This window comes from Ptychodera flava, chromosome 9 (assembly GCF_041260155.1).
Source record: "Ptychodera flava strain L36383 chromosome 9, AS_Pfla_20210202, whole genome shotgun sequence".
Lineage (NCBI taxonomy): Eukaryota > Metazoa > Hemichordata > Enteropneusta > Ptychoderidae > Ptychodera > Ptychodera flava.
Window position 1 is genome coordinate 5,981,157 of NC_091936.1, and position 25,562 is coordinate 6,006,718.

At 38.2% G+C, this 25,562-nt stretch overlaps 2 protein-coding genes across 3 annotated transcripts in view; one reads left to right on the top strand and one right to left on the bottom strand.

The window, feature by feature from the left end:
• Positions 1 to 5,821: 5,821 nt before the first annotated feature.
• On the top strand, positions 5,822 to 16,762 carry LOC139139850 (sialate:O-sulfotransferase 1-like). Of its 2 annotated transcripts, none has more exons than XM_070708789.1 (5): positions 5,822 to 5,994; positions 6,863 to 7,008; positions 14,546 to 14,707; positions 14,935 to 15,156; positions 16,186 to 16,762. In XM_070708789.1, coding segments are annotated over exons 1-5 (879 nt in total). In that variant the 5' UTR covers positions 5,822 to 5,992; the 3' UTR covers positions 16,533 to 16,762. The 2 variants fall into 2 exon arrangements, with proteins under 2 accessions (XP_070564890.1, XP_070564891.1); XM_070708790.1 differs by having other exon boundaries at positions 5,822 to 5,931.
• A 1,973-nt stretch (positions 16,763 to 18,735) lies between these two features.
• The window catches only part of LOC139139851 (TPR and ankyrin repeat-containing protein 1-like), a 37,920-nt gene continuing 31,093 nt past the window's right edge, over positions 18,736 to 25,562 (bottom strand). The window contains 6 exon segments of the mRNA XM_070708791.1: positions 18,736 to 21,243; positions 21,582 to 21,753; positions 22,025 to 22,095; positions 22,625 to 22,745; positions 23,000 to 23,187; positions 23,538 to 25,560. Of these exon segments, the coding sequence (XP_070564892.1) occupies positions 21,074 to 21,243; positions 21,582 to 21,753; positions 22,025 to 22,095; positions 22,625 to 22,745; positions 23,000 to 23,187; positions 23,538 to 25,560 (2,745 nt within the window). The 3' untranslated portion in view covers positions 18,736 to 21,073.

Consider the following 25,562-nt stretch of genomic DNA (forward strand, 5'->3'; position numbering starts at 1 on the left):
TTTCTTGTGGTTGAGAGAAAAATCTTTCCATATTTATTTCTTACAAGAAATACATTCGTTGCGCGACTGTGAATCTGTCTGGAAACACGAATGGGGCTACACAGTTTTGTTTAGTCACGGGTCGTCTTCATCAAGAGGAGTCGCTATTTTGTTTATAAATGACTTTCCTTTGTTATTCATAAAACGTGGCGTGGATGATGGAAGGTATATTATTTGCGAGGTCGCAGTCAATGACCGCAGATTTGTGTTATGTAACATATATGCACCAAATACTGGCGAACCATCTTTTTTCAGTCGCATTTTGAAAATATTCAAAATGATTTTACAGATGTAGAGCTCATCCTAGGAGGGGACTACAATTTCGTACAGAATGTTCACATTGGGTGGACTTGATTGAGGTGCCCCGGTTTACCTGACCGGAGCGTCACCGGGTTTTTTTCCGTCACTTGGTCGGGGTCATCCGGCGGATTCTCGATTAAGAGGCCACCATTCGTCTGCTCCCGACCAAAATCGATCGGTCTAGTCGCTATAGTCGGGGATCACCGAATAGATGCGCGCGAACAATCGCCGAACCGAACAAGTACAGTTGCCTGCGTGCACCGGTCTACACAGCCTAGAATCTATTCGTCCGCTTGCCTCCGAGTGGGTCGGAGGTACGGAGGCAAGCGGACGAATAGATTCTAGGCTACGGTCTACACCGGTCGCCCCAATCAAGTCCACCCAGTGATAACACTGGTGGAAGGCCATCAACGCATTTCCGATGTCGAGATATTGTCCGTCAAAATCAGAAATGTTGGATTTAGCTGACGTGTGGAGGGTTTTGAATCCGAACACTCGTAGATACACATGGAGGCAAAAGAAGTCTCCTGTACACTGTAGATTTGATTTTTTTTCCTTTTGTCGTTCAGTCTCCTGAGCCAAACTGTCAAAGCAAATATTGGTCCAGGTTTTCCTACAGATCACTCTCTTGTTGCTATTTTTATAACCTTGGACAAGGTTAAACGTGGTCCAGGTTTCTGGAAACTGAATTGTTCTCTCTTGTCTGATATAGATTACATCAATCTCATCAATGCTTGCATCCAAGAAACAAAAGATAGTTATGCAAATGATCCAGATGTAGATGAGCAGCTGTTATGGGAAATTATCAAGTGTAATGTACGTGCTGAGACAATTCAGTATACTGTAAGGAAAAGCGTAAAGAACGGACGTTACTTTCCACCTTAGAGTATGCTATTTTAGAACTAGAAAAGACAATTCTGGTAGAGTCATCTAAGCAAATTGAAACTGAGTTATCTGAGAAGGTTTCTGAACGCGAGAAATTTATTGACATGTTTACACAAGGAGTGATGGTTAGATCTAAAGCTGGGTATTATGAACATGGTGAAAGAGTACTAAATATTTTGTCACTCGAAAAACGTAATTATAGAAATAAGTCACTTTCGAAGCTGACGGGTCGCCCACAACTGATTTAAGTACAATTTTAAATATGGAAAAGACCTTTTATCAGAATTTATATTCTACTCGTAATAATTTTAACCCCTGAGATACTGCAGTTATTATTCCCAAGTCCTCGTGAGAGGCAGAGTTGTGAAGGTCGCATAGATAAGAATGAGCTATTATTGACCCTGAAATCAACTGATAACGGTCGTTCGCCTGGAACAGATGGCATTCCGGCAGACTTTTACAAAGTCTTTTGGAATGCGATCTCTGACAGTTTGGTCAATTCCTTGAATTCAGCCATAGTTAAAAATCAGTTTTCAATTTCACAACGAAGAGGTGTCATTTCGCTCATTCTTAAAAAGGATAAGAACCGATGGTATCTTAAAAATTGGAGACCCGTTTCGCTCTTAAATGCTGACTACAAACTTGCTTTGAAAGCCATTTCATTTCGTATACGTAATGTTCTTCCATCTATCAGCAGCCCCGATCAGACAGGTTTTGTTAAGTCCTGATACATAGGTGGAAACATTCGTACATTCATGGAAATTATTGATATCACCGAAAAAGAAGAAATTCCTGGTTTAGTTTTTACGGTTGATTATGAGAAAGTTTTTTATTCCCTGGACTGGAATTTTCTTTTTAAAGCTCTCACTTATTTCAATTTTGGCGACAGTATAGTCCAGTGGGTGAAATTGTTCTATTCAAACCCTATTTCCTGTGTTATTAATAATGGCTGGTCTTCAGAATTTTTCCCCGTTGAGCAAGGTGTTTGCCTGGGTTGTCCTTTGTCTCCGTATTTATTTATAATTTGTGCAGAGTTATTCCCTGCAAAGATGAGACTGGACCCTTTGATTCAAGGTATTACTATGGGTTGTCATGAGCATAAAATCTCACAGTACGCGGATGACACAAATATTTTTACGAATGGCTGTGAACAGTCACTCGATCAAGTTTTGCTTACTTTGGATAACTTTGAAAAGATGTATGGGCTTGAAGTTATTTATGATAAATCAAAGGTTTTTAAAATTGGGTCCCTTCGACACCAGTGGATTAACTTTAACATTCGTAACCTGGTTGCATGGTCGAATCGTCAAATGGATTGTCTTGGGGTTATCATTCCCCTAACTGATGAAGGCACTATTTTTTAGTTGAACTACGTACCCAAAATCAAGTCTACAATGTCTGTCCTCAACATCTGGACCACAAGAAATCTTTCTTTTCTTGGAAAAATTGCCATATTGAAAAATCTTATTCTTTCCGAGTTATCCTACCTCGCTTCTGTTTTACCAAACCCCCCTGACAAAGTTTTTCAAGAATAGATCGTATAATTTTCAAGTTCATTTGGAATAACAAAGGAGAAAGAATTAAGCGAAGTACGTTCATGAATGATTGAGATTTAGGGCGCCTTCATGCTCCTAATTATCTAGTGACTATCAAGTTAATGAAGGTTGGTTGGGTAAAAAGGCTGGTTGAATCAAAAACAGAAAGCAATATCAAATCCATTCATAGTTATCTCTTGTCGTCTGTTGGAAGTTTATTTGTGTTCAAATGTAAGTTGCATACCCGAGATACCCCATCATGTATTAAAATATATCACTTTTTGTATGATATGATGTATTCCTGGTGCAGGCTAAATTTTCAGGATGTGTGCTTCCAATCAGAGGCTATTGTGTGGAATAATTCAAATATATTGGTTGCTGGAAAAACTGTATTTTCGAGAAATTTCCATAAAATGGATTATCGGACCTTTACTAATAGATATGACATACGTATTGATTTCATTTCTTATTTTAGTATTTTGAAAGCAATTTCTTTGTATGAGAGAAAACACAATATGATTATACTTTTGCCAATGAATACTTACCATTCCGATTTCTACAAACGAATATTTGGTAAGAGCTCATCTGGAATTGTGTATTGGAGTCTTTTCAAAGGAATCGTAACAATGCCAGAAAAGGCCATGAGTTCTTGGTCGGTTTTATTTGGTGTTTTCGACAAAAACATTTGGAAGAAAAATTTTAGTCTTCCATACGAATGTACTATAGAAAAAGAAGTAGAAGCTTTCAATTCAACTTTGTACATAGAAATATTTTTACAAACACAATTTTAAAGAAAATCGGTAAAATTTAGAGTGAAATGTGTAATTTTTGCTGTCAAACACCCGACTCCCTTCTTCATCGACTTTGGACTTGTCCCATTGCCTTATGGAGAGAATTTATTCTGTATGTTTTTGATTTTTTTAACATCGATATCACCCTTGATGCAATGTCTGTCTTCTTTGGTTATGATCTAAATGCTAAGGACATACTTTTGGAGCATTTACTTATTTTGGCGAAGAAATATGTCAACAATTGTTTTATATATTCTGCGAGGTTGTCAACTTCTGCTTTTATAAACAGTCAGAACAGTGAGGGATGTAGAAAGAAATATTGCTGTAAAGAATCGAACTCCTGAGAAACATTTTTCAAAATGGAAACGTATAGACCTGTGAAGTTTCATTTTTTTTCTGCTATGTAGTTTTTTCTCTTTATCTCTCTTTGTAGCATGTTAATTTTTTTTGTCAGCTTCGTGTTGCTGTTTTGTCTGTTTCTTAGTTTTGTCTTTCTAATAAAACTAAATAAAAACATTTAAAAAATTCATTTGTGAAATAAGTAAATTCAATTGTTAACGGTCATTTTGATTTCCTGCCATTTTCAAAAATAAAAAAAACCTTGAAATGTTGAGTTCATATGAATTATGAACGCGCATTATCACACGATGTGTATATTGCTACAGTAGAAATATAGCTCGTCTTTAAAACTTCATCAGCTGTAACTTATATGTAAAAATATAATTTACTGTTTACTCCGAAAATTCATATTATAATAAGTAGAGTTCAACTTGTCAAGAGAGCTTTTACGACTTGGTCACGTTCTTGTTGGCAACTGAAATCTAGTCCAGACTAGAATTCATATGTCAACAATAATGTAATGTGTCATGAACAATGCATCTACGTTGCATGACAAAGTTTAATACTTTGTACTTTGATACTTGAGGAAGTTACAGCATTTGTGTCACGACTCCTACCATCGATGATCAAACGTAGAGGACGAAATTTAAGCATTACTGCCATAACGGCCGAAACTTTACTTGGAGAGCCGTCATCAGTTTCATGAACTGATGAAGAAGTGGATAAAGAGGTTACTCTTAATTCTTTTGAATGTTGTTGTATTGTTTCGTTTCGTTTCACTTTTTTATCTTTTGACTCTTCTTGTCATTTTTATCTTTCCTTTTCTTGTTATCTTATAGATATTTTCTTTTTTCTTTTGTTGTACATTACTTGTGATGTGCCCTATTGTTGTTGAAACTGCAGCCTTTCTCTGTGTTCTCTCGTACGCTTTCTCGTCGACTGATTTTATTACTTCAACTTCTGCGATCGGGTTTCTGAATTTTGAGTTGTATACGTATTTACTGTATTTATGTGCCTTTATCAACGTTAACTGCGCATCGAGTCACTTAACTTATGCCTCATTCCAAGGACAGAACCTATACGGGCGGTCTGACACATATGTTTTTTCAACCATTGAAAAAGATAAATATAATTTGTATTTCGCTTAGGGACCGTCTCAGATTGTCGCATAAGTTCAAAAAGTTTATTCGTTTCCTGGGGAGGGGCTTTCACCTCCATTCAATTAGTGAACTTCACCTTCGCACTTTCATTTTTGATTACAAGTTCTCTTTACATTGTGTGTAAGAATTAACAAAAAATGGACACTCGTACATACAAATTTTGCTGTAACTATTTCCAACTCGTTCTTGTCATATTGACGGAGGTCCTCAAATTTGATCGATTACTTGACGGTGTAATGTGGTCATGGGAAACATATTTTTCAGTAGCTATGGCAAAATGCTACATTGTACCCTCAGGCAGGCATCAACATTTCGCACTTTTGAACTTTCGTTCAGGGGGAGGGGGTTTGGATGTAAATGATGGATTTTCGTTTCTTGAACTTGTGCGATAATCTGAGACGGTCCCTTAAACAAATACGAGGTTGAAGGACTGCCTAGACATGCAGGCCACAGTAATCAACTTCCTTTTCTCAGGTATTCGTATCTCTCTCACTCTCTTTAACGTCCTACATACAGTGTGTATGCTCTGCATTCACGATGTGATGATCCACTGACAATAATAGATTCGAGCCATTCCAGGAAACACTGAATCAGCTCCCTTCTCTGGCTTACACCGTTATTTTTATCAGTCGCTTTGCCAAGCTAGTCCCTATAGATATGTCACCGATAAAAAGTCTGTTACCATGACGACGCATATTGAGGCCACCTGTTACAACATGGCTTGAACATCGTCCTATAGGATTATTTACATACATGAATGAGTGTATGTGTCACAGATTGGGTCTAAAGCCATTGTACATGTAGAGACCTAAACTTACCCTGGGCAATTTTTACTGAAAATTGTTCGGTTTTACAACGGAAATATGAGTTTTTGAAGATCGGGTAAGTGACGGAGGTGACCCATAAGACATTGGGAAAACCAGGGTAGTGGCATTGTACCAATATGTGAGTGATACACGATTTTATCTATGACAATGTCAGTGCACTAGATTTTCATGTTGTGTGGCAGCGAACGATTTGAAAAATTGTCGTATAATTTATTTAGGGTAACAAACGTTGTCATGATGATGACTCTCACCGGTATTTTGCGTCCTATTTTGATTATTTATTTCAGTCAATTACCTTTCTGCTACCTGTGTGCTCTAATGTGTGTTTGTATCTATTTTGATACAGAAACAAATATTAACGAATTCGATTCTAAACCGACTTGTTGACGTGTGGACAATGCCGTTTGTATATTCTGGTATTGAAATCAAACTATTTCAATCACAGAGACCTCACTTTACCAGTGTCACGTGATCGATTCCGATGCAGCAAATACCATTTGAGCAATGACGGGATGTTCGTGAGCAGAATGGCTCGTTTTATGATGGTCTACGTATTCTTTCCATGAATATCATTCTAATCCAAGCAGATTCTGGCGCCTTCCATTTGCAAAATGATAACATGGAAGCATACACTTATGCATTCATGATCTTAACCGATTATCAACTGTGATTCCTGCGTCACCTGTATGCATTCTGCCTGCGCAGCGCTTGGCAACATGATATTACAGTCTATTCTCAACACAGAGGAGCATCCTCTCCGATTCGAGTAGAAACGCGAAACACAAGACAGTAACGATTCGTTCAATATACATTAAATGTACTTGATTCATGAAATTTAGTAAAGTGAAGTTAAGTTTTACGTGTTCTTTTTTGTGAAACAGTGCATTGCTTCGATGTGCACGACATCATCAAGCGTCATCACAGTTATTCTACAAAACTTTGAAATATGAAATCACAGTTTTAAACTTGTACTTTGTTTGCCTCAGGAGGATGAGCCGACTTCGGAAGGCAGATATATTGTACATAAAAAGGAGGGTCTTGTTATCTATCTTGGTGGTAGCGTTGTCCGTGTCAATATGGCTGCCTATGTTCGCTGTGAAAATGACAAATCATCACTACAGAGAAATTTCAGGTGAGTCAGATGAAAGCAGAGACCGATAGTTGAACTGGGGATTCACTATGTCATTTAAAGAGTTCTATATTGGTTACAGTGGCCCAGCAGCTCTTTGAAGCGGCAGGCCTCTGCACAGTGTCCAATGTACATAACGCTGACGGTATGTCAACACGTTACCGGACGTGCCGTGGATTAATAAAAATAATATTCATAAATCATGACTCGTCAGTGACCTATTGGTGTTCCCCACCTGTTACTTGAACGAAAATGGCGACCTCAGTTTATGAAACAAAGAAACAGTCTTGACAGAATATCAATAAAATGACTACGGTGTATACATTTCACGAAGCCGCTGTTCTTTGTGTTGAAGCTTCGCTTTTGCATTTGCAATCGAAGAATTCTCTTTGTCATCGTTTAATAGGATCTGCACAGCACCGCACCGCACCGTGTAAATAAACGCCATTGATTACACCTTTTAATGTTTAACTCAGCAAAAAAGAATTATTGTCTAATTTCATAAATAGCATTACTATCATTGAATCGAAAAGAGTATATGTATATATTGTTATGTAGGTCATTTACCCCACACTCATCATGACCTGAGTTCAATTAGTCTAGAACATTCTCAAGGTCACTGCCCTTAATGACCTCACAACCTTGAATTCAATTAGTCGTGTTTGGAATGTTCTGGAAAGTTGATTAGTTGTGTAAGAGAGATAATTTTAGAACAGTAATTAGCATGTCAATAAAAGTTCTAGATTGTTCTTATATGCCTTTATAAAAGGGACGTGCACAGCTTCCAGTCAGACTTTTGGGATCGTGTCTCTTGTGTGTTACTAAACTCCAGCAGTAGTCATTCTCAAGACTTTTCAAGACCTTCACTGCCAACGCTGGATTTATACTGTGGACTTTGTGCAGCTTCAAGCCTGCAAGGACTGTTCATTCATCCAACTGACTGTTACAACTCTGAGACTGGAGCTTTGCCGTCCCAGCTGAGATAAGTAGTCTGTACACTTTTAAAGCTTGTACTCTATCCCTGACTTAGCAATTAGTTTTATTTTCGTAATAAATTTTGTTTACACGTTAACTGCTGAGTTCACCCTTTTGTTCGTTTTCTCTGCACGTAACAAATTGGGGGCTCGTCCAGGAGACGAATATTTTGAGCCGTTTGACAACATTTTGACAACATTTTCAAAACTACTGTATACTTTGAACTCAGCGAAATTCAATCATGGCGGAATTTAAACCAGAGGAAATGGATGACCTTGATCAGGACACATTTGATTCCCTCAGAAAAGATGACCTCATAACACTGGCCAATTTCCTTAAAGTAGAAGTCAAAAGATCTATGCGCAAGAGGGAAATACAGTACCGTATTGCCAAACATCTAGTTGATTTAGGCCAATTTGAGGAATCCACCCTGAAAGATTATGAGCCCGAGTCTACCTCTGAACTCAGAAATTAGAATTAGAAATGCAGACAAATTTGGAGATCAAGAAACTAGAATTACAAATGGAAAAAGAGAGACAGGCATTAGAAAAAGAAAAAATACAAATGCAATTAGAAATGGAAGAAAGACAGAGAGAGAAAGATAGGCAGGAAAGATTAGAAATGAAACGTTTGGAGCTTGGACAGTCAGGAAAATTCTTCCCTTCAGACAAGTTTGACATCACTAAGCATTTCAGGTTAGTTCCCCCTTTCCAAGAAAAGGATGTTGATAAATATTTCCTTCATTTTGAGAAAATTGCTCAGAGTCTGAACTGGCCTAAGGAGTCCTGGTCTATGCTTTTGCAGAGTGCTTTGGTGGGTAAGCCAGAGAAATTACATTCAGTTGTCAGTAGAGCAGGCTTCAGATTACGATTCTGTGAAGGAGTTAATTCTCAAGGGTTATGAGTTGGTGCCCGAAGCTTACCGTCAGAAATTTAGGGATTGTGAGAAGGTGAAGGATCAAACTTATGTTGAATTTGCTCGAACAAAAGAACAACTGTTTGATCGTTGGTGTTCTTCGAAAAAGGTCAGTCAGAATTATGACAAATTACGACAGCTTGTTTTGATTGAGGAATTTAAAAGGTGCATCAGAAGTGACATCAAGACGTTTATCAATGAACAAATGGCAGATACATTGGAGGTTGCTGCACGTTTGGCCGATGATTATTCATTGACCCACAAATCGTCATTTCTCAGCAAACCATCCCAGTCCTTTTCATACAGAAGCAATGCAGGTAAATTTAACTCCTCCTTTTCATCCAAGAATTTTTCAAAGGACAGTAGGAAATCAAATGACAACAGTTCACAGAGTTCAAGTAATACTCCCACATCATCAGATCCCAAGTCTCAATCTCCTTCTGACAAACAGTTCGGTACACTTTCTTGTAATTATTGTAAGAAAGACGGCCATTTGATGTCAGAGTGTTTCAAATTGAAAAGAAAACGTGAAGGTCAAAGTGGTCAAAATGGATCTAAGCCAACTGGCTTTATTTCTTCATCAACTCGATTAGAGTCTAATAATGTGTGCAACACATTTTCTGAGGTTAAACCCTCTCATCCCCAATTAATGAGGTCAAGGTCAATTCTTCTCAAGATAGCATTATGGGTATTTTCGAACCATTTATTCATGATGGTTTTATATCACTTTCTAGTGATTTCTCTTCCGCTACCCCTGTCAAAATTTTAAGAGATACCGGGGCTTCCCAATCTCTTTTGTTGGCAGATACCCTGCCGTTTTCTGAAAAGTCATTTTCAGGTTCTAAAGTTCTTATTAAGGGGGTAGATTGCAATGACTTCATTCCTGTTCCTCTCCATAATGTCTATTTGTCTTCGGACTTTGTTTCTGGACCTGTGACTTTAGGTATTAGGCCTTTTTTGCCTTTTGAAGGGATTCACCTTCTTCTTGGAAACGACCTTGCTGGGGACAAGGTCATTACTAATCCACTTGTGACTGATAATCCTAGTTTAGATCAGGATCCAGAGCCAATTGAACAAGAGATACCCGATTTATTTCCTTCGTGTGCAATTACTCGAGCCATGTCCAAGAAAACTTCTGAGAATCAAAATACTCTCAAAAATAATGTCACAGATGTTGACTTAAATGACACCTTTCTCAGTCAGGTGTTTGACACGGATCATTCCGTTATCCCTCATGGATTTGAAACTTCCAGTAAAACTTCTGCTGACCAAAGTCAGACATTTTCTAGATCAAATCTCATTGCAGAACAACACAAAGATCCAGATATTTTGTCTTTGTTTGACAGGGTAGATGATGAAGATAAAACTTCAGATAGCTCTGTTTCCTATTATACAAATCTGGTATTCTCATGCGTAAATGGAGACCTCCAGATGTCTTGGTTGATGACGATTGGGCTATAAAACATCAAATTGTGATTCCAAAGCCCTACCGTGCTGAAATATTGCGCCTGGCCCATGAAACGCCCTGGGCTGGTCACTTAGGAGTCAGGAAAACTTATCATAAAATTCTCAGTCACTTTTATTGGCCTAATCTCAGGCAGGATGTAGCACATTTCTGTAAAACTTGTCACACATGTCAAATGGTAGGAAAGCCAAATCAGACCATTCCAAAGGCCCCTTTACAGCCAATTCCTGCATTTCAAGAACCATTTAGTAGGATACTAATAGACTGTGTTGGGCCCCTACCAAAAACAAGATCAGGAAATGAGTACATGCTGACAATAATGTGTACATCAACTCGGTTCCCCGAAGCCATACCACTGAGAAATATAAAGACAAAGACTATAGTGATAGCTTTAGTCAAATTTTTCACTTTATTTGGCCTCCCTAAATGCGTCCAGTCCGATCAAGGCTCCAACTTTATGTCTGGTATTTTTCAACAAGTAATGGATAGCTAGGCATTAAACAGTATAGGTCATCCGCCTATCATCCAGAAAGTCAGGGTGCTCTTGAGCGATTTCATCAAATTTTGAAAAACATGATTAGGACCTACTGTTTCGACACAGAGAAGCAGTGGGATGAAGGAATTCATTTTCTGCTCTTTGCTGTTAAAGAGTCAATTCAAGAGTCTCTTGGTTTTAGCCATTTGAGCTTGTATTTGGACATACAGTCCGTGGCCCACTTCAGCTCGTTAAAGAGAAATTCCTATCAGACGATGATGATTGTCTGAATATTTTGCAATATGTGTCAGATTTTCGTACAAAACTCTCTAAAGCATGTGAATTAGCCAGAGAAAATCTTGAGTCATCTCAGCAGTCAATGAAAACCAAATATGATAAAAGCACCTCAAAACGGAAGTTTGAACTAGGTCAAAAGGTTCTTGTTCTACTTCCAATTCCTGGCAAACCACTCCATGCTCGTTACTTTGGGCCATATCTAATTGATAAGAAATTGAGTGATTTAAATTACATCATAATAACACCTGACAGGCGAAAACAAAAACAGCTATGTCACATAAATATGCTTAAGCCATATTTGGATAGGGATAATCCTACTATAACTCAGCCTGTCAGTACCGTCAGTTCTGGCCATTATGAAGATAGTGATACTGAAACTGTCTTGAGTGAAAATACTCTAAACTCAAAGCTGGGCTCGGTCAAGCTTCAGAACTCAGAAATCCTGGAGAAGCTGGAGTCTACAAAGTTGGCACACCTCCAGCCAGAACAACAACAACAGGTGAAAGAACTGCTCCACGAATATAAACACCTATTTCAAGATGTTCCAACGAGGACAAACGTCATCTATCACGACGTTGATGTTGGGGACAGTAAGCCTGTAAAACAACATCCATACAGACTGAATCAACAAAAGCGAAATATCTACAGGAAGAAGTCAAATACCTGCTGGACAATGACTTCATTGAACCCAGTAAAAGTAACTGGAGTTCGCCGTGCATACTTGTTCCCAAATCAGATCACAGTTATCGTATGTGCACCGACTTTAGGAAGGTCAACACTTTAACAAAGACAGACACTTTCCCAATCCCGAGGATTGATGACTGCATCGACCGAGTGGGAAAAGCCAAGTATGTGACGAAATTTGACCTACTGAAGGGATTTTGGCAAGTCCCTCTGACGGATCGTGCTCGGGAAATATCCGCCTTTGTTACACCAGACGGATTGTTCCAGTACAAGGTGATGCCATTCGGAATGAAGAACTCTCCGGCAACGTTCCAACGGATGATCAACGACGTCATATCCGGGCTAGACGGGTGTGCAATACGTTGACGACGTCATCCTGTATAGTGACACCTGGGAGGAACACATCAACTCATGCGGAAGTTCTTTGAGAGACTGAGTAAAGCAATGTTGACTGTCAACCTTGCCAAATCTGAGTTTGGTTGGGCGAGGGTGACTTACCTCGGACATACTGTAGGACAGGGTGAGGTAAAACCTGTTGATGCCAAAATCAGTGCCATTTCAAGTTTTCGCATACCAAACTGCAAACGACAACTGATGCGCTTTCTTGGTATGGCTGGTTACTACAGAAAATTCTGTCCAAATTTCTCCACAATTACTGAGCCTTTGACTAACTTACTTAAAAAGAAAGTAAAGTTTGTTGGTCAGAGCAATGCCAACAGGCATTTGATACACTTAAAGCCATACTGCAAAGTGCCCCAGTGTTGTCTGCACCAGATTTCACTTTGCCATTCAAATTAGCTGTAGATGCTAGTGATACGGCTGCTGGTGCTGTTTTATTGCAAGAGGATAGTCATGGTGTAGATCATCCTGTTTGCTATTTTTCACGCAAATTTAACAATCCCAGAGAAACTACTCTACAATTGAAAAAGAGTGTTTATCTTTGATATTAGCTTTACAGCATTTTGAAGTTTATGTTACTTCTTCAAATCAGCCAATAGTGGTTTATATTGATCACAACCTCTTGTTTTTCTGCAGAAATTTAAAGGCAAAAATCAGAGATTGCTAAGATGGAGTTTAATGTTACAGGAGTTTAATCTTGATATTAGACATATCAAAGGCAGAGACAATTTAATTGCAGACTGTCTCTCTCGTATTTAGAGCTTATTGTTGTTCACACTTTTAAGATTGCATTTGTAAAAGAAAATTTTTTTTAAAATTTTCCCTTTTGAAGAGGGGGTGTGTTATGTAGGTCATTTACCCCACACTCATCATGACCTGAGTTCAATTAGTCTAGAACATTCTCAAGGTCACTGCCCTTAATGACCTCACAACCTTGAATTCAATTAGTCGTGTTTGGAATGTTCTGGAAAGTTGATTAGTTGTGTAAGAGAGATAATTTTAGAACAGTAATTAGCATGTCAATAAAAGTTCTAGATTGTTCTTATATGCCTTTATAAAAGGGACGTGCACAGCTTCCAGTCAGACTTTTGGGATCGTGTCTCTTGTGTGTTACTAAACTCCAGCAGTAGTCATTCTCAAGACTTTTCAAGACCTTCACTGCCAACGCTGGATTTATACTGTGGACTTTGTGCAGCTTCAAGCCTGCAAGGACTGTTCATTCATCCAACTGACTGTTACAACTCTGAGACTGGAGCTTTGCCGTCCCAGCTGAGATAAGTAGTCTGTACACTTTTAAAGCTTGTACTCTATCCCTGACTTAGCAATTAGTTTTATTTTCGTAATAAATTTTGTTTACACGTTAACTGCTGAGTTCACCCTTTTGTTCGTTTTCTCTGCACGTAACAATATATACATACACACACACACCACACACACACACACACACACACACCACACACACACACATATATATATATATATATATATATATATATATATATATATATATATATATATATATATATACACGATTATAGTATGGATTTACGTGGTACATTAGATTTGTTTGATTGTTTTCGACAAAACAGCTAAGTAAATTTTGTAGATTTGTATATTCTGGCTATGGATTCAATTGTATTGAGTGGATTATTTTTTACTTTCGTCAACCCTGATATTGTTACTAGAATAAATTGCATGCCAACACCTCCTTGTCGTTGAAAGCTTTGCAGAGCAGTATCAGAACAACAGTACTTCGTGTCAAAAAGTTAGTACAACTCTATTGCAAGATATGGTAGTCACTACAAATTTGATTTCGGGTGTCTTCCACTATTTTTATTAATTTATTTATTCATTTATTTATTCCTCACATTTCTTGTAAAATTTCATTGTCTTTACTACATTAATATTGATGTAATTTTGTATCTAATGAGTAAATAATGCAATTCTTGGTTTAAATAAATAAACAAGCTTATAACAGAAAAAATAGAAGGCCATTTAAGGCCAGGCTATTAAAGACCAGATAAAAAAAGACATGTTTTTACCAGCACCCGGCCTTTCCTTTGTAAATCATCCAACCCTGTTTTTTCCTGTTTTTTTTAAAAACACGCATTATTTTGACAAATTGTGCGCCCTTATATGGATCCCACGCTTTATGGAAATATGAAAGTAAAAATGTTCCCAGCCTACCTATTCAAATTCCTGAAGGAATGCCAACCTGAAGTTTTTTCAGCCTTGCCGGTTTTGGTGTCAAAGTCTGAGTTGAAACCTTTCATGAGATTAGGTCCTTCCAACATTAATTCTTTCTTTATCTACATATTATGTGTGTACAGATGGGCAGTGTAATGTATCTTTACTCCTTCCGAGCAACCGGCCAATCACAGCTTTGATAAGTGACGAGTGTTCTGGCGGTGAGTGGATGAGATATTTATTGGAGATGGCGACTGGTGTTTATACAGGATCAACAGAACACAACAAAGATATATTCAATAACGGTAAGAATATCCTAGCGGTGTAGAAATCCAGATGTCAACATAGGAATTTTGTAATGAGATCTGAGGGATTCTACACTTTTGAGCAAACTGGATAGCAATGAAAAGTGTAAACCAAAGCGGTAAAGTACTGTACATTTAATGTAGGGATGGTGCTTCACCCTACATGAATGGGATCAAATGTGATTGGGATTCTATTAAAGAAACTATTTTAACATTTTCTATCATAGGATTCCTTGGTGAAATGGAGGACTGGAATTCAGGTACTACGTTACTGGTTCATAAACGTAACCAGGACATGGAGGAAGATAACCACTTTGATGCCGTAGTCTTGGTAATTCGCAATCCTTACTCTGTGCTCCTATGTGAACGGACCAGAGAAGTCACCGGACAGTTCACGGATCTTGCATCAGCTGATGATATCATGAAACGAGACTCGGAGACCGAACAAGGTAATTCATTATTGTCTTCACTGATGTTTTATTTAAAGGTGAAGTAATCATGAAGTAATAGAGTCAGCCGAAACATGGTTTTTATAAAAACTTAGCGTGGCCCGCTCACACGTGAGCTACAGAGTAAAAGGACATTGCGGTATTTTGTTAAATGTTGCAAGTATAGTCGGCTTTGCGGAGTGGGTAAGGTCTATTTTTAGTACATCTTGTAGGAGCGGGGTGACAAGTCTATAGGAGACAACAGAGTGGGACAGTGTACACATATTGGTCTGCCATTAGATAATTACATAGGTTTGTTGCCCGAGAGTCGCTCAAACAGCCGCACGGGGCCGTAGGCCGAGGAAAAAGTCATGCTGTTTCGGGCGACTCTAAGGCTCGAGGGAAATACTGTTACCCGAATATGTCCAGTCAATTTGTGTTTTGTAGAACACCTCATGCAATTTTCTCCTCATTCACTACTCTCCTCTTGACGAGTCGCCAAAAAAATTGGAAAGGTTCCTCAGCAATCATCAATCATCTCGGTCACAGACGACACTGCCATCTTCTTGACGCGTCCTAGAATGTGTGTATGCGAAAATGGCACTTCAATAGTCACAAGCTGACTGGTAAATTGCTCTTTTGCATATATAAGCGTCAAAATTATACATACCTTGAGACCATAAATTAACGAATAACAACAGAGAGTTTGGACTAGGTATATTACAATTCTGATTGATGCCCTATTCACTGTGACAGTAATGTCATCGTATTGGGGGGGTCGATGTCATACAGCCAAATCGTGTAGGAATCTGGTCTTTATGTGAACGAGATGGATCAAAATTTGCTTGCTGGCAGTAGAATTCTGTGGGCCATATTTCATTAAGATAAAACGTTTACTGACATTCATCTTTATGGGTACACTATTTTCTCAATCACAAACTTTTTGATGACAGCTGATATGAAAGATAGTTAATACATGCCCCTTTAAAATCCTCATTAATTTATAAGATAATGATATTTTGATAGATATTGCTCACGCTTTCCCAACAGACTGGAATGAGTTTGTGACATGGCATGTGACACGTTGGCAGGACACAATGACGTCATCGCTGACAGTTGAGACATCCCTATTGGTTGTCAGATATGAAGATTTAGAGGAAGACGCGGAAAGGGAAATACTGCGTATCATGCAGTTTCTAAATACAACAGTTGACGAGGAAAGACTACAGTGTTTATGGGAAAACGTTGAAAATAGGAACATTAATAGGTTCGATGCACCTGAGGTGATGAAGATGTATTCGGATGAGCTCCGTGAAATCGTCGACAAGAATATTCAGAGTGTGTCTGCCATCTTAGAATCCATTGGGTCAGATCCGGTCAAAATCATTACTCACTGACAGAAATACAAAACAAACATGCAGTTATTGAGAATGATATGACACATTTTAGAAACACACATGCAATAGTCCTGTGTTATTATTTCAATATGTATAGTATCGCCATGATACCAGTTGTATTTTATTGACGATTGTTTTCATAGCTTAAATCCTTGGCGATCAAATCACAATTCGTATTTCCGTAATCAATCTGGAGTTAAGTAAAATAAAGTACACTAATATTAATGTGATTTTCAAACTCTTCATTTCAATATCAGAATCGCATTGTTCGTTGTTAAAATTACGGCATGAGTACGGATTAATGGGCATAAACTAAAAATCTTCACGACAAAAATGTCTTGAAATTTGACACGCAGAGTAAATTATCAAGCAATATGCTAACCATAAATATAATGAATTCACGTGGTAATTTGTGACTCACTTTACACGAACTTTACACGCTATCGATTTTCGTATGAGATCAGTTAAACTACACGCAATTTGTCAGAAGTTTATGGCAGCAAAACACCGTGACTGCCTGGCAGTTTACGGAATGTTTCAAATGAAGAAAACTATTGTAACGTAGTCATCATGTACAATTTCAAATATGTAGTAACAAACAGCCATCCCTGTACTGAATTATTTGTACCCAGATAGGCTTAATATGGAGACACACACAAAAACGAGTCTGCAGTTGACTGAAATGAAAAGCAATGTCATTGTAAAAGCAAAGTGGCTCCCTAAGCACGAACAATCAAATGTATTTTACTATGGCTCATCATACTGCCAGGTAATTTGCTGACAAGGAGTGCTATTCCCAAGCACTTTGATTGGGACCGGTAGCTAGTATGTGCAGTATCCCTATATCGACTGCCTAGGTTACTATTGATTGATGCGAAATGCAAAATTCTAAGTACTGAAAGTATTGCAGAAGTTACTTTCCGTCCGAGTGTACTACCCTTCTGTCTGTACCTGTCATACACATATCGATAGACATTGCATCAATGTTGGGAATGTGTCAAAGCAAGGAATCATTATATGCATCAATGATCATGCCACTGATGAATCATCGCGCAAAGTTTTATTTTCATGTGTCGGCTAGTGATGAATTCAGCATATTTTATGCTCACAAGCGTCGCCCATTAGAAGTGTACGTACATTGTCTTAAATGCGTCGGGTAGTAATAATGTGGTTCTTGGGAAAAACTGGATAACTTATCAAATACTAGTACTCGGGCTCGTATTTTATTGTATGATGTCGTAACATCGCTTCGGCTGTGCCTATATGGATCCTGGTCAAAAGCAGATTGCATATTGTAAGCAAGTTCTTACTCTTACAATGTCAACTAAATTACTGCAGTAAGAATGTAAACTTACGAGCAATTGTTGTACGAATCATTAATGCTCACCTGTTTAAAATTGCTTTATATTTTTGTCAGGGTTCAAACTTTCTCTCCTACAGTTTCCAATTTCGCTCTTGAAAATTGCTCCTTACAAACTATTATCACCAGGACAAAGATTGTATTTCGAATGTAGCAGGTACACATGGCAGATTGAGTCATACGAGTGTCCGCTGTCATGCACGATTCACCAAGCAGCGTGTTTGACACGCCATCATAGCTGTTCGGTTTGAAAGATACCGCAATTTTCTTAATTATCGGCATTTTATTCGTTTCCAAATAAGACAAATCTATTCATGTCACTATTGATTTAGTCAAAGTCCTACATGTGAAATATCCGATGCAGTTCTATATCGCCATAATGCTTTATTTTAAATAGATTGCCACTACATAATTCCATAGAAATGCAACGTCAACTTCGATAGCGATCGGTAAAAATAATGGTACTTGGCTTGAAATAAGCGTGTAGTTACGAGCTATTAAAGCTTAGATATTAAATCAAAGGATTATCAGTTGGTTAAAACAGATAAATGTTGCACAGTGTTTGATCTTTCTATCCTAATCCGAATCAGTGAATTAGAAGAAGAGGTCGAGTATTTGATAGATAGGAAGATAGATAGATAGACAGATAGATAGATAGATAGATAGATAGATAGATAGATAGATAGATAGACTGATTGATTGATTGATTGATTGATTGATTGATTGATTGATTGACTGATGTATCCATCCATCGAACTTCGACGGAATTAAGTAACAAGGGGTGAAGGTGGACGAAGATATTGACGTATGAGATGTAGTAAAATAACAGCCAGAATTCTTCAATTTATTTCAGCCCGTTTAATCAGTCTTGACTAGTGATTTTATCCATTACATATCAGGTTTTGAAGACTTCTAAAAATCACTTCAATTTTTTGTGACCCCCCCCCCTCCAATGTAGCTGGAGACTTTGCTTGCCCTTCGCTAATAAGTTGTACTAATACCAATTCAAACTATGACAGTTGAAGTTTATGTAAATACAGACACCGCCCCTGCTGAGGTTCGGACTGAAGTCACTTAAAGGCCTTTTTGGCACCAGATTGTCTCATCAGAAAATTTACTAAGCAGATTACAATTTCAATGGAAAACAAAAGGCTATCACACCTCCATAATCCTCTTGCAGACTAGAACAAAGGCGATCCCAGGGATCGCGAACAGTGCCTTTAAGTCACCAGCCACGAAATACCACAGATTTCCTTATCTGACACAATCAGCCTCACTGTTGACGTTCATAATATTACATATTACGTGTTTGGCGATCCATTATTTTTTATCAACCTGTCATTTCGATGTATGCTCTCCAACGACGCAGTCTTTCAGTGAATCCAGTATATAAATAAAAAGCGCAGTTGCAAAATAAAAAGTTACTCTAAACAAGACTTGAAAGTTTAAGAAGTTAAAACAACACTGATAAGTAAACATATATATATTGTACATGGCTTGTGCTAAAATAAGGTGATTGAAACAACAAAAAGAACAATGTAAATAGTGACCTGGCATTTCTGGTAAATACTATTAAATCGTTAACAAAACGTGGAAATTTACTTCTAAGCTGTTACTCCACTTGCGCCATTGCGGACATAGTTAAAGAACGCCGTAGTGCATTGAAGACATTAATTTGCGAAAAAAAGGTTGCCTGTGTACTTTAACCCTCGATTTCCTTAACGAATAAATCTTTGAACAAAAGATAACACTTTTCTCACATTCCTGGCCGTTGAGAGTGCGGGATCGACGGTGTGGGAAAATCGATCCCATACTCTCAGAAATCGTCCGACACCGTGTATAAATATGCATATACGTAAGCGGTATATTATTACACCAGCTTTGATTGGATAATAAACGACTTTTCGCTCCGGGCGCAAAATGTTATCCAATGGCCCGACCATTAGCACATGGACCAGAACTACAAAGTAAGTAAGGCGAGGGTGTTGTCACGATTTTGGAAAATGTTGTAGTTCGTTGGTGAGACTCTAAAACACGGTCGAATTTTCTAAATGACAAGTGAACATAGGCCACTTGGAACATATTACCAAAGTTTTCTTATGGATATCTCGTCCCGAGCAGAAGTGATTGGCAGTGAAACTCGCCACACCACGGACTTCATGTTAATGACGCGGAATAATATATGACCACAAAGAGGGATAGTCACTGAAACACTCAAAATATTCATTCAATATTTCCAGTGTGAATTTAACACATTTTGTGGCCATGTGAGAAAAAGAATCTCACACACCAAGGACTTGGGGTCAGATTTCTCACACGAGTTGGGGATATTTCGTCTCACATGAGTCGAGACAAAATATCTCCAATTCGTGTAAGAAATCTGATCCAAGGTCCTTGGGGTTGTGAGATTCTATTATTTCTTAGGCCTTTGTTAAAACATACAAAATTTTAACTAGATATTCAATGTCAAATAATTTCATTCGAAACTCTTTCATAACCTGCCGTACAGGAGAGATCTATAGACACTGTATTGAGCACGTAAACATCTCCAACGCGTTTGGCCAGCCATTTATCAAATATCGTCAAGTATTACTCGTCTTCAAAACTCAAACCCCCCTTTCTTGAAAAATGCAATCAAGGCTGTATAATTTAATAGAGTAACTCCAAAATAGGAACACCGCTTCTTTGTCTGTTGTTTCCATCCTAGGAATTTGGTTCGAGTTTGCCAAATACCAAAAAGTCTATGAAGATTACAAGCTGCTTAAAAACTTTTGCTTTTCAAAAAATGCAACATGTGTTGTAAAATACAATACTTCAAAGTAAATGTAACGAGTAAATGAACTAATCACTGAATTGGACAAACTGAAATCGACAATATTGTAACGCTACTACGTTACAGTACGTTCGGAAATATTTCTAGGAGTTATTTCCAACGATTAACAAATAAGCTATAGCATTAAAACAAGCTCCAGTAACCTATTTGCATTCAGGGGCTTTTCGTGAATTCAATTTATTTGGACCGTCCATTTAAACTTTGTAAAGCGTGTAAGGCATGAAAATTATGTAACTACACGTAAATATACTTAACTATTCACGGAAGTACGTAGTAGATTAATTAGACATAAGGATAGGCCCAAAATGACATTGACAGCAAGAATAATAAAAATGCACTGTTATCATGTCATTTCTTTCGTCCACCTCTTGGCCTCTTTTTTCGATCTTTTTTCTTGTAAGACTTGTCTACTTTCAACAGATGGCCTGCCTCATCTTCTCTATCTCCATCCTCTGTTGCTAAGACAACAGCCTCTTCAGCATCCTCTCCTATTCCAATTCCATCAGCGGGCGTTGCACCTTGAATGTAGAATGTGGCAGTTATGTACAAACGATGGCACACTTAGTACTTTTACGATTTACTTTGACAAGTGTTGTCAATGACAAAATTCATCGATGAAGTGGGATTTCTGTTATCTCAAATGGATGTTGCCTCAAAATATTGGCCCAATTAAAATTCGCTACTATCGCCTCAATGCGATGAAACAAGTAATCTGATTTCTACATATTATTTGTTATAAACAGAAGAACCATATCTATAAATTTTCAAACGTGTCTAAGGGGTATTTTGCTTTGCTGGACAGAAATGGCTGCATTCCATAATTCGCAATAACATCTACAGGAGAAGATGCACCAACCTGTTGCTAATCCTCCTTCTGTGGTGATATCGTGCAGTAAATTCTTTACTTTTTCTAGCGATGTTTTCACTTTTTCAGCGAGTTCTTTCACTTGCTGTCCCCTTTCCCAGGACCGAGTCCTATGTACGTCACTGATTTCTTCATCAAGTGTTTTCTTGGCCGCTTTTAGTTGCTGCAATAATGAATTCAACCGGTTTGCTACGTTTCTTTGTTTCTTTTCGTAGTTTATATGAGAAATGAAAAATTAAATGTAATGGTATAGAGTCAAGGGAAGTTTGTGACAGCTTTGGAGTGTCTCGAAATGACGCACGGTCACAAGTTTTGCAGTCATCTCTAGAGTATACTTATTCGTATAAATCGATTGTAATGCTCACATATTGGAGATTACACTACTCACACTAAGCTAGAGTATGCCAGAACATAAGTAGATTCTTGAAACATACCTGAATATCCAGAGCTAGTGGCGTACTTTTCTTGCTTTCGTCCGATGTTTTAGCAAAAAAGGATTCACAATCTTGCAGAAACAAACAATTAAACCAAGTTATTAGGTATAGAGAAGATAGTATATTTGGTTATTGATAAATCCTCGATGTAGGTGTCGCTTTGCAAGATATCTGGGTACATTTACGATCAACGATGATTTGTTACATGTAAGTTTAAGAACTATTTAAGCTAAATAGGCTTAGTAATTCGCAATCGATTAAATCATACTGACATAATAATATTGCTGAGAGATTATGGCGTAGAACTAGCTGAGGTTGTACAATCTTTTGTGCTGGTGATTACACGTCTATGAGACAATGGTGGTAGCTACACGTCTATGATACAATGGTGGTAGCTTAAGTAACGTAATTTTGGGGCATTGTGACTGAGCATATCAACTGTATGTTTGTGAAAAATTAGATATATGCTGGTGGAAATGGTCATACGCAGCATTTACTATCATTTGGAATGTCATCTGTCGATGAACGCTGGTTAGCTGGCTGTTTTCATTTGAAAAACTAATCTATAAAGAAGCACCAGAAAATAAAGAAACACCTTACCTGATACAGTCGGATGGATAATCTCGACGAATGTCGTCTTGTATATTTTGAATAATCGAGTTTTTTCCCAATGCTCGACATTCTGCATATGTATTTTAAACGTAGGCAAGCCACTTTTCATCTTGAAGAGAACAAAGACAGTTATTGGCGTTAAATCAAGGATTGCTTTTACGTGCAATTTTCTCAACAAGTATTTAGTGTCCTTTTTCATAAATTTGCTGCGCCTATAATGTCAGTAGCATAAAAGTAGTGTAATTTTAGTGAAAATAGTATATAATGTTATTAAATCTCAGACGTATATGTAGGAAAGAAAAGTGCATATAAATGCTTATACTGCAACCATAAATCTCTGCAAGAGAATCATATAATTTTTACCTGTTCTCCCGGAAGAGCTCCCCAAGGACCAAGTGCATGTGATAGGGAGTCATCTGTTGGTGTGACAGGACTTACGTCACCGGCTTCACTTGCCTCTTGTCTACCTGGCCACATTAAATCTGTGTATGAAGTTGGACTTCTGGGAGATAGCGGATTCTGCTGCGACATGCTTTCAGGAGACTGAGGTTCTGTAGTGGTCGAAATAGACACATTGAACTTCTACTTAAGAACTGATTCACACATAAAATTGCACAACAAATTGCCGAAATATATCATGTTAAAATGACGTTTGCGGCTACAGACGACACAAGTCATTGCTGGATTGCATAAGGAAAATCAACGTTTTGTAATATTAAAATATGTTGATGTTATGTTAACAGGACTTGGTATGAATTGAATGATGATACGATGATAGTTCGTGAAGAATATGTGTTAATAAGTGTGACCCGCATACAAATGGGTTTTTTTTCATTTGAATACCATAACATGATATGAATCGGTTGATGTCATATGTAACAAAGACCGAAACATTGCTTACCCTCAATCAATACATCATGTTCATCCTCCATATCGAGCTCGATCTGTCCATATTGATTGATACTCTCCATTGTTTCATCGCCTGAAGCAAGTATAACACCACAGATTCCACACATCTTGTCACTGACAGTTGAGAGTTGAGATAGCCAATCTATATCTGCTGCAGTAGGTGCCTGTTTTGGTGAAGATGTCTGATCCGCAATATCATAATCCATCAGAATCCCATACCGCTTCTTAAGAACCAAAACACTAAGATTTCTAAGCAATCTGTACCTCTTGAAATTTCGGATGATGGTGTTGGCTGCTTGATGTCTGTTATGCTTAGCTTGATCTTCGCTGGCTCTTTGAATTTCTTCTGCTGACATACCCGTCATTTCAAGCGGTTCATCGTGCCCTTCATTATTATCATCATATTCATCATTCTCCCCAGTTGTCTCTGTTGATGCCAGCATTCCATCCTTTGCACCTCCATGATTTCCACCGACACCACTATCACCACCACCAAAACTACCATCATCATCATCACCATCATCATCATCATCGCTTTCATTACTGTCATTACCGTCGGCTGGAATATTTATTCCTATTGGAAGTGGTCTGTTGAAGCTGTTTTGATATTTCTTCTCACTTACTGGCTGATAATGTAAACCTTTGACTCCACCTTGCCAGGTATTCCACATCCATCTGCACTGATAGAGTCTTTCATCATCTCTTTTGGCTAGCAGGGTCTTCAAAGCAACAATCACATCTTGAATTCCTTGGGCTCTCTGCACTGCTTTCAAAGCATCTGCCACTCTTTGTGGGAACGTTTTCTTTACCTTTATTTGCATGAGATGCTTTCTGAGTGTTTGCTCACAGATCAAAGGTGTAACAATGCCAATGTTGCTCAGCATCACCAAAGCTAGAACAAGACAGCGTTCAGCTTCACCAGTCTTGATAAAATCACCATTTCCAGCGATGAAAGAATCGTTAAGTACATTGAAGTTCCCTGAGAATAGCTCTCCGCACAGCAGGTTTACCATAAAGCGTATATGGCCGCCGAGCTGATAAAGGCTTTCATGATCTACATTTGCCAAGTTAACTGCCGCATACATATGATGTTGTCGTCCTTTCTTTGGGGCACAAAGCATGTCAAAGAAAGTTACTTGAGCAAGGTAGCTGGCAGGAATGGTGACGTTTACATTTTTGAACTTTGTTACCATGGTCATGCACAAGGTATACTTCAACTCTAACATCATCAGCACATTGCAAATTGATGGTATGAGGGGAGGAACGGCCCTCTTGGCTGGAAGACCAATGAATCTATTAAACGAACCAACTGACTGCACAGGGTCGTTACCTTCATGGAGATAACGAGCTGATTCAAGAAAGGGATGAATCATGCTAAAAAAATTCACATTCCTTCCTTCACCGACAGCTATCAAACCTACACTTGAATGTATCTTTTCTGGATGTTTAGTTTTATGCACTCTAACAACTTCATGCCAGTAACTCCTTTGCATGTCGTTTATCCATCCCTTAAAGATGTTAACATCTTCTTGGATAAGTAGATGAAACATCCATATAAGGAAATATAGGTCCGAATTTGAACGTTTGTCGAGGATACTAGCTGCGTTCCACTTCCTTTCTGCTACTTCTCGGAGTTGCTTTTTCACTGAAAATCTTCTGACAATTTTAAGGACATCAACAAAAGCAGCAGGCTTCTCACTCGAAATTCTCAGATGGTAAGGCTTTGGCAAGAGTGCCTGGTGAAGTAACAGACAAAGTTGATCTGCTTCCTCTTCTGTAGCACACCAAGACTCCATTTCTCCCCGCATAATGTCAAAGTGTGGAAGCTTTGCTGATCGTAGCAACACGTCAGTCAACATTATTTCTGCTGTAAGGGCAATCAGGTATTTGAAGTAGGCGAACCTCTTGTAGTTTTCATGTAACTGAGGACACCCTTTCTTTTGGCATGATAAACCTATGATATAATCCTGGCACTGACTGTATTTAGTCTGCTCGTCTTTTAAAATGTCCCTTGTTA

What these genes read in the sequence shown, in the direction of transcription:
- LOC139139850 (XM_070708789.1), top strand. An exon ending in CAAAGATATATTCAATAACG is followed by an intron (nt 14,708 to 14,934) that starts GTAAGAATATCC and finishes TTTCTATCATAG; the next exon opens with GATTCCTTGGTGAAATGGAG. An exon ending in AGACTCGGAGACCGAACAAG is followed by an intron (nt 15,157 to 16,185) that starts GTAATTCATTAT and finishes CTTTCCCAACAG; the next exon opens with ACTGGAATGAGTTTGTGACA.